This window comes from Taudactylus pleione, unplaced genomic scaffold, assembly GCF_031769625.1.
Source record: "Taudactylus pleione unplaced genomic scaffold, aTauple2 ptg000361l, whole genome shotgun sequence".
Lineage (NCBI taxonomy): Eukaryota > Metazoa > Chordata > Amphibia > Anura > Myobatrachidae > Taudactylus > Taudactylus pleione.
In genome coordinates, this window is record NW_028284762.1 from 1676253 (window position 1) to 1689431 (window position 13179).

Consider the following 13179-nt stretch of genomic DNA (forward strand, 5'->3'; position numbering starts at 1 on the left):
TCAGGACATGTTGGGGGTGTAGTGTCCTATGTCTGTATACAGTGTAATAGATGTGTATTATGATCATGTACAGTGGTCAGGACATGTTGGGGGTGTAGTGTCCTATGTCTGTATAGGGTGTAATAGATGTGTATTATGATCATGTACAGTGGTCAGGTCATGTTGGGGGTGTAGTGTCCTATGTCTGTATAGGGTGTAATAGATGTGTATTATGATCATGTACAGTGGTCAGGTCATGTTCGGCGGGTGTATTATCCTTTGTCTGTATAGTGTGTAATAGAAGTGTATTATGATCATGTATAGTGGTCAGGTAATGCTGTGGGTGTAGCGTCCTGTGTTCGTATAGAGTGCAATAGAATTGTATTATAGTCAAGGCCAGTGGTCAGGTCATCCGAAACTTTACTGGCCGGATAGAAGGAGTGATTCTGATCTGATCACTGCAGAACGTCTGGCCACCAATTACAATCTCAGAAGCTTATGACATCTGACATAATGTGGTGATTAGGATGCCACTGAATACAGTATGTTTGGTTAATTATCTTTTTATATTATTTTTTTTCCTGTTTTCTTATCTGTATATGGCATTTTGGTCAATTTTTTTTTCATACAAAGATTTATTTATAGGTCTTATTACAACTATGTAGGAGGATGTAACTGGATGATCTCTCCTTTCACTGTCAGTATCCACCTGTTGCTGATTCCTCACACTGCGTAGACAGGGTGGGTAACTCTCTGCCACCGCCAGGCTTCTAACACTGGCACCTGGAATGGCGTACTTTGTCTAGTCACGCTGCTGCAACACTTCCTGGGTAGTGCCGGCTAATTTCTACTGGTCCCTCACTATGGGCAAGTCTGTGCTGGATATCTGCCAGAGGGTTCCAGCTTGGAGACAATGAGCTGAATCCAGAACAGCCGGAGAACGGAGTAGCATTTTGCGCTACTCTGGTAATCACAGAATACAAGCAGATGCAGGTGTCTTAAGGCAAGATGTTTATTGATCAAATGTCTTTGCAAAGATTAGTCCCTTGCTGAAGGTGCTTGGGACAATCACAGCATACAAGATGTCACAGAAGTACAACCTTTTCTGATGTTCAGAGGATACACACTCAGGGCTTGCAGGCTGTCTTTTTATCCAGTTCTCTTTCACAATACCCCAGGAGTAAGCCTGTCCTGGGTCACTTACCCATAAGCAATGTGCAGGTGCAATGCATGCACACATTTAACATTGTCCCTAATAGACACTGGGGAGTGGTAACCACACCTCAGCTTCCAGCAAGTCTGGCACGGGGAATGGTTCCCTTCGAGACTTGGCCCCAGGTTTCTGCTGTTGGCTCACTTTCTCTGGCCGAAATTGGGCTCCAGAGGCTGGAGACGTGAACCCCAGGCTGCAGCCTCCTGGCCACCGAGTGGAAGTTCTTTGGAAGCTTCAGTCAAACAATCAATTGACTGTGCTGGCCAGTTCCCCCTGCACCTCCTGCTCTCAATTTGAGTTATAAGACTACAGGAGAAGACACTTCGGGTCCCTAGGAGATGCGGGAGCAAGTCTGGCCAGTGTTCCCGGAAATGGGGGGTGGGTTGTTGTCATTCGGCATCTGCTATAGACGCCTTATGCAGTATTTTAAAATTTGCTGGACGGTATTGTACAGCTGCTTCCTTGCGGCTGCACATTACTGTCCACATCTGAATCCGGACCATTATCACCTTCCTCCATTGCTCGTCCCTGAGCTCTCTGCACCACAGAAGGCCTCATATGAACCATGAAATATATACAGGTGGTTGATGCTCATATCCGACAGACCGCTTACACCCCTGACGCATACACGCCTTGTGGAAGCTTTGCGCAGTACAGCCCACGTTGACAACGTAGGATGTATATAACAAAGTCACTGGTTAATGAAGGTCTTCTGGCCACTGCGAAGAATTGAAGCTACCGTTTTAGGACATCAAAGGCTCGGTATGCTTCAGTAGGGTTACAGGCAGGAATTCTTGCGTGCACAAGTAAAATACTTTCCCGTAATTAATGCTTTATTGAAGACCTCAACTTTAATGTATCCGCTGTAGAAGCCAATGGTATCACTCCATGTCCTCAACATTTTAAATATTTTACAGGGTCGCTACAGAGCTTCTGATCATAACGCCTCACTTGGTAATCTGTCTGGAATATATTATGGTTATTGAATTTCAGTACAGTATCCTTTTTACACTTTGGCTACTCATGATACATATAGTCCACAGAATGTCTGCCTCTGTTTTGTATAGGACGTGCACTCATTATACGTATAGTCCACAGAATGTCTGCCTCTGTTTTGTATAGGACGTGCACTCATTATACGTATAGTCCACAGAATGTCTGCCTCCGCTGTGTATAGGACGTGCACTCATTATACGTATAGTCCACAGAATGTCTGCCTCCGCTTTGTATAGGACGTGCACTCATTATACGTATAGTCCACAGATTGTCTGCCTCCGCTGTGTATAGGACGTGCACTCATTATACGTATATTCCACAGAATGTCTGCCTCCGCTGTGTATAGGACGTGCACTCATGATACGTAGAGCCCCCAGAATGTCTGCCTCTGTTTTATATAGGACGTGCACTCATTATACGTATAGTCCACAGAATGTCTGCCTCCGCTTTGTATAGGACGTGCACTCATTATACGTATAGTCCACAGAATGTCTGCCTCCGCTTTGTATAGGACGTGCACTCATTATACGTATAGTCCACAGAATGTCTGCCTCCGCTTTGTATAGGACGTGCACTCATGATACATATAGTCCACAGAATGTCTGCCTCTGCTTTGTATAGGACGTGCACTCATTATACGTATAGTCCACAGAATGTCTGCCTCCGCTTTGTATAGGACGTGCACTCATGATACATATAGTCCACAGAATGTCTGCCTCTGCTTTGTATAGGACGTGCACTCATTATACGTATAGTCCACAGAATGTCTGCCTCCGCTTTGTATAGGACGTGCACTCATGATACATATAGTCCACAGAATGTCTGCCTCTGCTTTGTATAGGACGTGCACTCATTATACGTATAGTCCACAGAATGTCTGCCTCCGCTTTGTATAGGACGTGCACTCATGATACATATAGCCCCCAGAATGTCTGCCTCCGCTTTGTATAGGACGTGCACTCATTATACGTATAGTCCACAGAATGTCTGCCTCCGCTTTGTATAGGACGTGCACTCATGATACATATAGCCCCCAGAATGTCTGCCTCCGCTTTGTATAGGACGTGCACTCATTATACGTATAGTCCACAGAATGTCTGCCTCTGTTTTATATAGGACGTGCACTCATGGTACATAGGGCTCCCAGAATGTCTGTCTCTGCTGTGTTTAGGACGTGCACTCATGGTACATAGGGCTCCCAGAATGTCTGTCTCTGCTGTGTTTAGGACGTGTCCTTGTGATGCATAGAACCCAAAGAATATCCATATCCGCTGTGTATAGGACGCGCTCTCATGGTGCATAAAGCACCCAGAATGTTTTCTTCCGCTGTGTATAGGACATGCGCACATGGTACGTAGAGTGCTGTGTATAGGACATGGGCACATGGTACGTAGAGTGCTGTGTATAGGACATGCGCACATGGTACGTAGAGTGCTGTGTATAGGACATGCGCACATGATACGTAGAGTGCTGTGTATAGGACATGTGCACATGGTACGTAGAGTGCTGTGTATAGGACATGCGCACATGGTACGTAGAGTGCTGTGTATAGGACACGCGCACATGGTACGTAGAGTGCTGTGTATAGGACATGCGCACATGGTACGTAGAGTGCTGTGTATAGGACATGCGCACATGGTACGTAGAGTGCTGTGTATAGGACATGCGCACATGGTACGTAGAGTGCTGTGTATAGGACATGCGCACATGGTACGTAGAGTGCTCTGTATAGGACATGCGCACATGGTACGTAGAGTGCTCTGTATAGGACATGCGCACATGGTACGTAGAGTGCTGTGTATAGGACATGCGCACATGGTACGTAGAGTGCTCTGTATAGGACATGCGCACATGGTACGTAGAGTGCTGTGTATAGGACACGCGCACATGGTACGTAGAGTGCTGTGTATAGGACACGCGCACATGGTACGTAGAGTGCTGTGTATAGGACACGCGCACATGGTACGTAGAGTGCTGTGTATAGGACACGCGCACATGGTACGTAGAGTGCTGTGTATAGGACACGCGCACATGGTACGTAGAGTGCTGTGTATAGGACACGCGCACATGGTACGTAGAGTGCTGTGTATAGGACACGCGCACATGGTACGTAGAGTGCTGTGTATAGGACACGCGCACATGGTACGTAGAGTGCTGTGTATAGGACACGCGCACATGGTACGTAAAGTGCTGTGTATAGGACACGCGCACATGGTACGTAGAGTGCTGTGTATAGGACACGCGCACATGGTACGTAGAGTGCTGTGTATAGGACACGCGCACATGGTACGTAAAGTGCTGTGTATAGGACACGCGCACATGGTACGTAGAGTGCTGTGTATAGGACACGCGCACATGGTACGTAGAGTGCTGTGTATAGGACACGCGCACATGGTACGTAGAGTGCTGTGTATAGGACACGCGCACATGGTACGTAGAGTGCTGTGTATAGGACACGCGCACATGGTACGTAGAGTGCTGTGTATAGGACACGCGCACATGGTACGTAAAGTGCTGTGTATAGGACACGCGCACATGGTACGTAGAGTGCTGTGTATAGACCCCTTGTGCATTTGACATGTTGCCAGTGTTCTCCTTCAATGTTTTTCCTGGTCACAGGTTGGAGTACAGTAGGGTGTTAAAGTAAGGGCTTATATTTGTCAGCATTACAGCTGGGTTTTGAAGGGTTGTTCATAAGAGACTGCCGGCATTCTGTACTAGTGGGACAGAGGTTCTTAGGAGTTCGGATGTTTTATTGATGGTTTAAATAAATGAATTAGGGGGAGTTGTCTGACAAACTGGTAAATCCCTCTGCTACCTTAAGATGATGAAATTGGTAATAGGTTTGTAATTGGTTTGTTAAGGAAAGGGGATAAAGCATTCAATTCTACGGGGCAATTTAATTAAAATCGATGGCTTCCGATGTGCCATCAGAACAGGGTGTATAAGCTGTCAATGGCGGCAGATCGTCAGTCATATGTAAAAGTAGCAATGTGGCTCTGCTGTAATTATTCGGGATGTGCTTAGCCAAGAAAAAGGCACTATGATTCTGGGGGAGCTGAAAAGGTAATGAGGAAGAACTTGCAGGTTTCTGCAGTCTTCTGCACAAGTGTTTGCTGGTATCCTAGAATGCACTGTATACAGTTACTCAGCTTCTGCGGTTCTGTCATCCAGCCACATGACGATGGATTTACTGACCTCGTCTTGTGTTCTGGCTTTCCTGCGAATAAGCGAGATGCTGTTTCTGCTCACACCTGCTACTTTCTGGAGTCATTTCAAGATCTGTAATTGTTTCAGCCACAGAGACTCTGCTCTGCTTTCCTACCAGATCGTCCGCTACTAATACCTGTTTATCACAAAATGAGTGTGATCTGCGAGTCACTCATACCGATGCCTGTAAAGCCTCCAATACAAGTTTTGTTTTATGTTTGTTTTTCCCAGTTAATAATATATATATATATATATATATATCTCCATGTCAGAGCACTTCTGGCCTTTAGAGGGTAACCAGGTGTTAGGGGCTTACCACCGTATTACAGGACTACAGGCGCACCCCAAACACTTTCTGAATCTCTCTGATGCACCAGTTGTGACCACAAAGAAATGGGCAGATCTCTGCAACATGGTTAGCCAGACTTGCCCTCAAAGATCAGCCCCATGCAGCTACAGGCAGAGGTGGATTTAGGGGTCGGGACATCCATAGCAGGGCGCAACATTATTACGTTTTCTGACACTAGAAAGTAGTAACTGTCCACGTATAACTGTACAGTAAATTGCTACATCATTTTTCAGAATTTATCTATTTTATCTGGCAGTTACAGTAGACCATTACTAAATAAGGACTCCAGCCTCCACAGGCACAAGCAGTTCAGCAGGGCTGCCCGAAGGACAGGTGGACAGCGTAGGAAGCCGGCAGCACTAACCTCATAACCCCCCTCCTCCTACACCTCTATTTGCCGCCCATGACCCCAGCCTGCTGTTTGCAAATTAAAAAAACGGCCAGCAGCTTTGATGCATTGAGTAGAGGCCGTGCTGCCCCCTGCAAGTGGCATCCCTTAGGCACATGCCTCTTGTGCCTAGTGGGAAACCCAACACTGGCTGTAGGGTAATAATTTGACCCCGGTAATGCAAAAAGAGCTACTTAAGTGCCAGAAAAAGAGACTACTGTTACAGATGATGTGCTACAAGAGACTTAAGCTTGCGATAAATGAAGCATCTATTGGGCTAATTCCCCATTCTGCCAGTGCCTGGGTTGGGTGATCTGCAAAATCCAACATGTTGGCCAATCTTGATTCACCAATTCTGACACAATGATTGGAATCAACAAGTGACAATCATCAGAGTGCGGTGGATCTGCATCATGGATCGGCTTGTTACATATATTGCACTCATTACAGAAATTGACTTATTCCTCTCTTAGTTTCATTCTAGCACCCTGCACCTGTCACAACCCGTGCAGTTCCTCTTTCCTGCCTGGGGTGTTGCTCTCTGCTCTGGTGCTTCTTGCTCTCTCTGGTATGTATCTCTGCAGTTTGTTGCATCAGCTGAGTGTGCTAAAAGCACCAGAGCAGAGAGCTACACCCCAGGCAGGAAAGAGGAACTGCACGGGTTGTGACAGGTGCAGGGTGCTAGAATGAACACAATCTCTGCAAAGAGGCACAGTGGTCAGCATTGCTGCCTCACAGTGCGGAGGTCATGCGTTAGATTCCCGACCAGCTCCAAAAGCCCACTGGTAGGTGAATTGTCTGCTAACTAAAATGTACCCGCTTGTGTGTGCTAGGTAAACTTTAAGCTCCAATGGAGCAGGAACTGAGGTGAATAACTAAAGCGCTGACTGGTGATGCTTTTATGAATAAACAACAAATAGTGTTGAAAAGAATAAGAATGGTCTCTCTGCAGGGGCTAAGTGGAGATCCCCATATTTTGTTTTTGTTGATCACTACGAAAGCCCTTATCCTCACATTGGATGGTGAGCGTAGCTGGTCGTCTCTCCTCTGTGCACTGATCACTTGATTATTTTTTTAGCAATACTGCACTTTGTAAATTTGAGAGAATTTGCAGGGAAAATGCTTTGTGCCATAAACAAGCCATTGCCATGGAAATGCCCGAGAGCTCCACAAAGCAAAGTTTGTGTAAAGGGGAACAGCCATGCCTCCTTCAGCACAATATAAATTATATTTAACCAGCGTGTAGTGTTCGTGTGCTCCAGACTTGGAGGGATTAACTAGAGTCTGAAACATAACCGTCAGGGAACCGCTGAAGCGCTCACAGGTGCAATGAAGAGATATATATATTTCTTTTTTTTTTTTTTTTTTAGTCTTAAATGCAGGCATATCGATTTTTACCAGGTAATTTCATCTAGTTCCCACAATTTCAGCCAATTAAAGTGATCTTGAGTCAGTGTGTAGAGGCATCTTCAGTATTGCTGTGTGTTTGAGTCCCTTGCTGAGATCTGTGTAACAATCCTGTATATCCATGTAAAGCACTAAACAATGTACCGTATATTCCGCACCAGGGGCGCTCAACATTTTCTAGTCCGAGAGCCGCATGAGGAGATCGTAATGTTTGAAGGGACCACAATAAAACATTACTTGCTTAAATATGTAGAAAAACACAATTTACTACTGGAAAAGGCCTCGCAGCATTGTTATGGAGACAGAAGTATGGGCCTGATTCAGAGCCGCTCGCAAAAAACTATCGCTCGCTCTGAATCAGGGCGTGTGTTTTTTTTTTTTTTTTGCGGCCTCTTGGCAGCTCGCATAGCTGTGGGTTACCACCCACAGCTTATGCGAGCGGCCATGATGATGGTTGCGATGGTCAAGACCATCGCGACCATCGGGCTTGCGACGAGACCCTTTCGGTAGGGTCTCGTTGCCGCAAGCCCCAGTGGACTTCCTGTACTATTAGAGCAGGAAATCCACCTACTGACATCACTAGTGATGTCAGTAGGGCCGCCCACAAACGGAGGCGTTCCTGCAGGAACACCTCCGTTTGCTCAGCCAGCCCCCCGCCCCGCCATCCAAACTGGGCAGCTGTCAATCAACATTGACAGCTGCCCCTTTTGGATGCGAGTGCCGGAGCGAGTGCTCTTTGCGCTCGCTCCAGGGCTCGCGTACGCACTGGGCCACCATCGACCCGCTTGCGAGCGCATATCGCTTACGAGCGGGTCTGAATCAAGCCCAATGTGGCCAGGTGGCCATCGGTGGGTTAACCATTGATGGTCTCCATGTATGGTACCATCCGGTGGTCAAACTCGATGGTGTGTAACCATTGTCGGGAAACAATCAATGGTTTCGCCCACCGATGGTCAGCCCTGCTCAAGGTCACTGGGCATCAGGCCAATCAGATTTGGGGGGGTGGACCTTTGTGGGTCACATTGAGGGGGACGGAGCTATGCTCAGTGTCCTGGCGCCAGGGAGGGGGGAAAAAAAAGCCTTGTGGGGCTCTGTGCCATTGATGGCTCAGAACCATTGGATCTCAACCATTGGTGGTTGACCATCGATTGTCCCTAACACAAACCCCATAGTAACACATCCCTCCTGTACTGCCACCGTACTCTCTCCATTTGGCTCCAACTATTTTTGGGCTAGTAGTAATGTCATCAAAAAGATGCAGTCCTGAGGTTCTTGGACGATAATTGTGCTCCCTTTTTTATTTTCTTGTTTCAGACCTATAAATAAATGCGCACTTTGGAGCAAAACTTGGCTAAAGCGTCCCATTCTGGCTCTGACCTATGGGAATGAAAACTGATTATACAAAATTCTCTACCATGCAACAGAACCCAGACATTTGTTGTTAGCAGGTAGTTAAATATTTCTCCGTAATTCCTTTTTTACTTTTTGTGTTAAATACAAAAACATTACTAAATTCATTATCTGATCTTTTTTGGCTTATTCATCATAATGGAATGTCTGCTAACTTTAATAAGGATGAAGTGTGGCGATCCACTAAATATACTTACCTGGGCTAGAAGCTGTCTGTCAGATCAGATCTAGAGCAGTGATTGGGAAAGCGCCCAGGGGCAAATCTCTATGATATAGTGGATGATCGGGACTGAGTGATCAGTGGCCGCTTCTCCACAAAGATGGCAACTCTGGCCACCAGGCTGCCAGTCACAGGCATATCATGGCACAGCCGTAGATTGTGCATGACTGCTCCACACATTCCTTCAGTTGTCGACGTGGCATTTTCAGATCAGACGTAGTGAGGACACTTAGGTTTGGGGCCCATTGTTCCACAGTCAAGGAATCCTTCAAATAGGGCCATGAATCATGTACAACATGTATCAGGTGAACACAATGAATGCACTGGTCCCAAAACCTATTGGGCTGCAAAGTAAATCATGGAAACCTTGAAGTCTTTCTTCTGGAGTGTTGGCTTATCAGTAACTGGAGCAGGATAGGTTGATTGTACGAATGCTAGCGGTTACTATAACGGCACGATTGCTATCGGTTACCCCACCATCATAACTCGTAAGCTTTCTTCTGAGTTTTCAACCAGCCACTACTACATATAATTATTTGTGTTTTAGGGGTTGTAAGATGTTATTTTGTATTAAGGCCCCCCATACACGTTGCGATATGCGACTTGCGATCCGACAGCAGACATATTGGGGCGGTCCCCACACACGGAGCAATCAGGTGGCCAATCGCCCAATATGCCGGCACCACCGTCCCCCACCCGCATAGTGCTGCATGGGATCGTAAATCGCATCCCCAGATCAAGTGAACCTGCAGTAAGATCTGCAGGTGTGATGTTACGACTCCACGGGAGTGCGCACTGGCCGATATCATGCCCACACACTGTAAGATATAGCGGCGATATCGTAACAATCCGTCGGATCGGCTGCTATATCGCACCGTGTATGGGGGCCTTTAAATATTTGTTTGTTTGTTTTTTATCCGTCATCTTTCTTCTTAAAACAAGAAATCATTTTCTTGTCTCCCTTACAGATGCAAGAATGAACAATCCGTCAGAAAACAGTAAATCAGCAGAAAGTGGAGATGGAAACACAGGTGAGAGGCTCCTGAAGATCAGAACAAATATAAATTTATGTATCCACAACATCTAAAGGAGGGTATCTTGTAATACACATCTTTCTTACTTTATCCTGCATGAAGCCTATGGTACATAACGGATAATCATAAATTATATATTTGCACCTTGCTGTTAATCGCGATCAGCGGGGGGGGATTTAATTGTTTTTGGGCGCCCGACAGGCGATATTCAACTGTTTTGCCGATGGGCACAAGTGCCGCTGGAGTACTTTACTTATCGCGTATGTCTCTCCCAAATACACCAGGATTAGCCACGTAAATGCTCGCCACCTAAGAAGGGCGCAAGCAGCAATAACGGGTGCACGCGGCAATCGCACCCACAAACCAATTTAATAGCTCCGGTCACTTTTTAGACGGGAGCTGCGGCCAAATTATAACCATTGAATCCCCCCCCCCCCCCCTCCCCCCAGTGATCCTAACTTTGTTATTCTGACTGGACAGTTGCTGGTGTGGGGAATTTAGAACGTGACACCAGCCACTGCCTAGGCAGAATCCTGCACACCGCTATGTTGCATATTCTGAAATTTCTTGAAACTCCTTTTTTATATTTTTTTTTATGCTCAAATTGAACCCGTCTCCTGAAATGTTTATTTCCTAATTCTGCAATTTCATTGTATCCAATTATACATATGAAAGATGAAAAATCTCCTGAATTCAGAATATCTTCTGATAGTTTTTGATGTGTTACATTATATTTTTTTGCAGATGATACTAGTTAGTAGAATAATGAATTTTGCCTGCACAAAAGCTTCCGGTATAAATTCTGTGCCAGGGTCATGGGGAGATGAAGTGACTTCGCCAAGGTCACAATACGCTGACACTGGGATTTAAACCTGGGAACCGAAGAACCTTTACTGCGTTGTTGTTTTACGGTTGCTGCGGCGCTGTTTTACGCTATTACGCTGCGGCTTGTCACTTCCCCCATGATATTTCATCAAATGGCATTGGTACAGATGGAAAGAGCAGATTGTAAAGTTGTAGGATTCTTTGCAGGCACACAGACAAACGGTCTGGACTTTCAGAAGCAAGCGATACCTGTCGGAGCGGCCATCACGTCAGCCCAAGCACAGGCCTTTCTCGGACACCTCCACCAGGTAAGAGACCTGCGTTAGTGTCTTATCCTTTATATGTCTGCAAATACCGTTGTTGAATAGTATTGTATATAGTAATATGTATATATATAATATGATGTTCTGCAGTGCTGTAAAACGTACAGTACGGACCGCTCCAAATGGTCGAGGGCCCTGTCGCATGAGAGCTTACACTCTACTCAGGATTATCCTCCCCTTAAATTGAGCATCCAGCTGGGCAGGGTAATTGTTGTGCGGGTTTATATGGATTAGTGCTGGGCTGGAGAGCTCTATTCAGCCCAGAGGAAGGTGATTTTCGGCCACTTCGAGGTTGCCAGAACAAATGCCTCTTAAAAGCATTTTCAGCCAGAGTAACACAGCACGTCCTTTGGACTTTTAAAATGTTTTTTTTTTTTTCGAGATGTTTGCACCTGGAGTAACTCTACATTCAGTTGCACCATAAACATTCCTTCTACAAAGACCGCGGAGACTTTCAGTTTGTAAACAATGGGGCCGGTAAAAGCTGGTCTTGTGTACAGCCGTATAATGCGTCACAGGAATGATCCTACCTGCTGTAAAGAGTGTGTAAAAAACATTCAAACATGTAGTTACCGAAGTGTGCAGACTTTTATCAGAGCCTCAGACACGCCGTGCATGCACTCATTGTTATTGGTGGAGCAGAGACGTGTTGGATTAACATCAGCTCTCTGTGATTTATGTGTTCTTCCTATAGTAAACATTGTTCCGTCTTAAATGAAATTTCCTAATACCTGGAATCTACAGCTCAGAACTGGGCTCCGTTATTACACGTCACCACTTTGCAACATCATGTGGATCAATATCTTTGAGAAAGAAACCTGAATATTTAAGGACTGGGCAGGCAAAATGATGTACAGACTGTGTATTAAGGCTCATCTAGCCTTAATACGCCACGCAGCGCGATATGCCTGGCGTGAGTAAGCTGCCAGGTCCCGGGCAACTCTGTTAGCGCCAGACGTCTTTTTTTTTTTTTTTTTGTTACCGAGAATGCGTCTAAGGGGAGTATCTAATTAGCCCCGATAACCCGTTTTTCTCCAAAAATGGGCATTGGGCTCTCCTATTAGTCCTGGTTCTATAGGAATTATCGCAAATTTCTTTTCACCACCTGATAAGTTGGGCAAAACCCCTATTTTTGCTTAAAAATGGCAGGACTTGGTGCAGAACCACTGGGACACCCTACTCAATGACAAATTGGGCAAAATATATTTTTTCATTGGCTTAATTTGGCTAGTAATGACATGTCATTTTTGGGGTGAAAAAGTAAAAAGCATTGGAAAATGGGTTTAAAGTAGTGAGGCATGTACATAGGGGTGCTGTATGGATGGGACAGGTATATGGGGTGCTCTATGGATGGGACAGGTATATGAGGGTGATGTATAGATGGGACAGGTGTATGGGGGAGCTGTATGGATGGGACAGGTATATAGGGGTGATGTATGGATGGGACAGGTATATAGGGGTGATGTATGGATGGGACAGGTATATAGGGGTGATGTATGGATGGGACAGGTATATGGGGGTGCTGTATGGATGGGACAGGTATATAGGGGTGATGTATGGATGGGACAGGTATATGGGGGTGCTGTATGGATGGGACAGGTATATGGGGGTGCTGTATGGATGGGACAGGTATATAGGGGTGATGTATGGATGGGACAGGTATATGGGGGTGCTGTATGGATGGGACAGGTGTATGGGGGTGCTGTATGGATGGGACAGGTGTATGGGGGTGCTGTATGGATGGGACAGGTGTATGGGGGTGCTGTATGGATGGGACAGGTGTATGGGGGTGCTGTATGGATGGGACAGGTGTATGGGGGTGCTG

General features: G+C 45.9%; 1 protein-coding gene across 7 annotated transcripts in view; it reads left to right on the forward strand.

Annotated features, from left to right (window-relative positions):
* POU2F1 (POU class 2 homeobox 1) overlaps positions 1–13179 on the forward strand; it is a 141688-nt gene that overhangs the window by 84513 nt on the left and 43996 nt on the right. For 6 of the 7 annotated variants that reach the window (XM_088444394.1, XM_088444392.1, XM_088444393.1 and 3 more), the window contains exons 2-3: positions 10141–10203; positions 11239–11339. In XM_088444394.1, the coding sequence (XP_088300520.1) occupies positions 10149–10203; positions 11239–11339 (156 nt within the window). In that variant the 5' untranslated portion in view covers positions 10141–10148. Of the gene's footprint in view, positions 1–8880; positions 8991–10140; positions 10204–11238; positions 11340–13179 lie in introns of those variants that run through there. The other variant, XM_088444395.1, reaches the window with a different exon arrangement.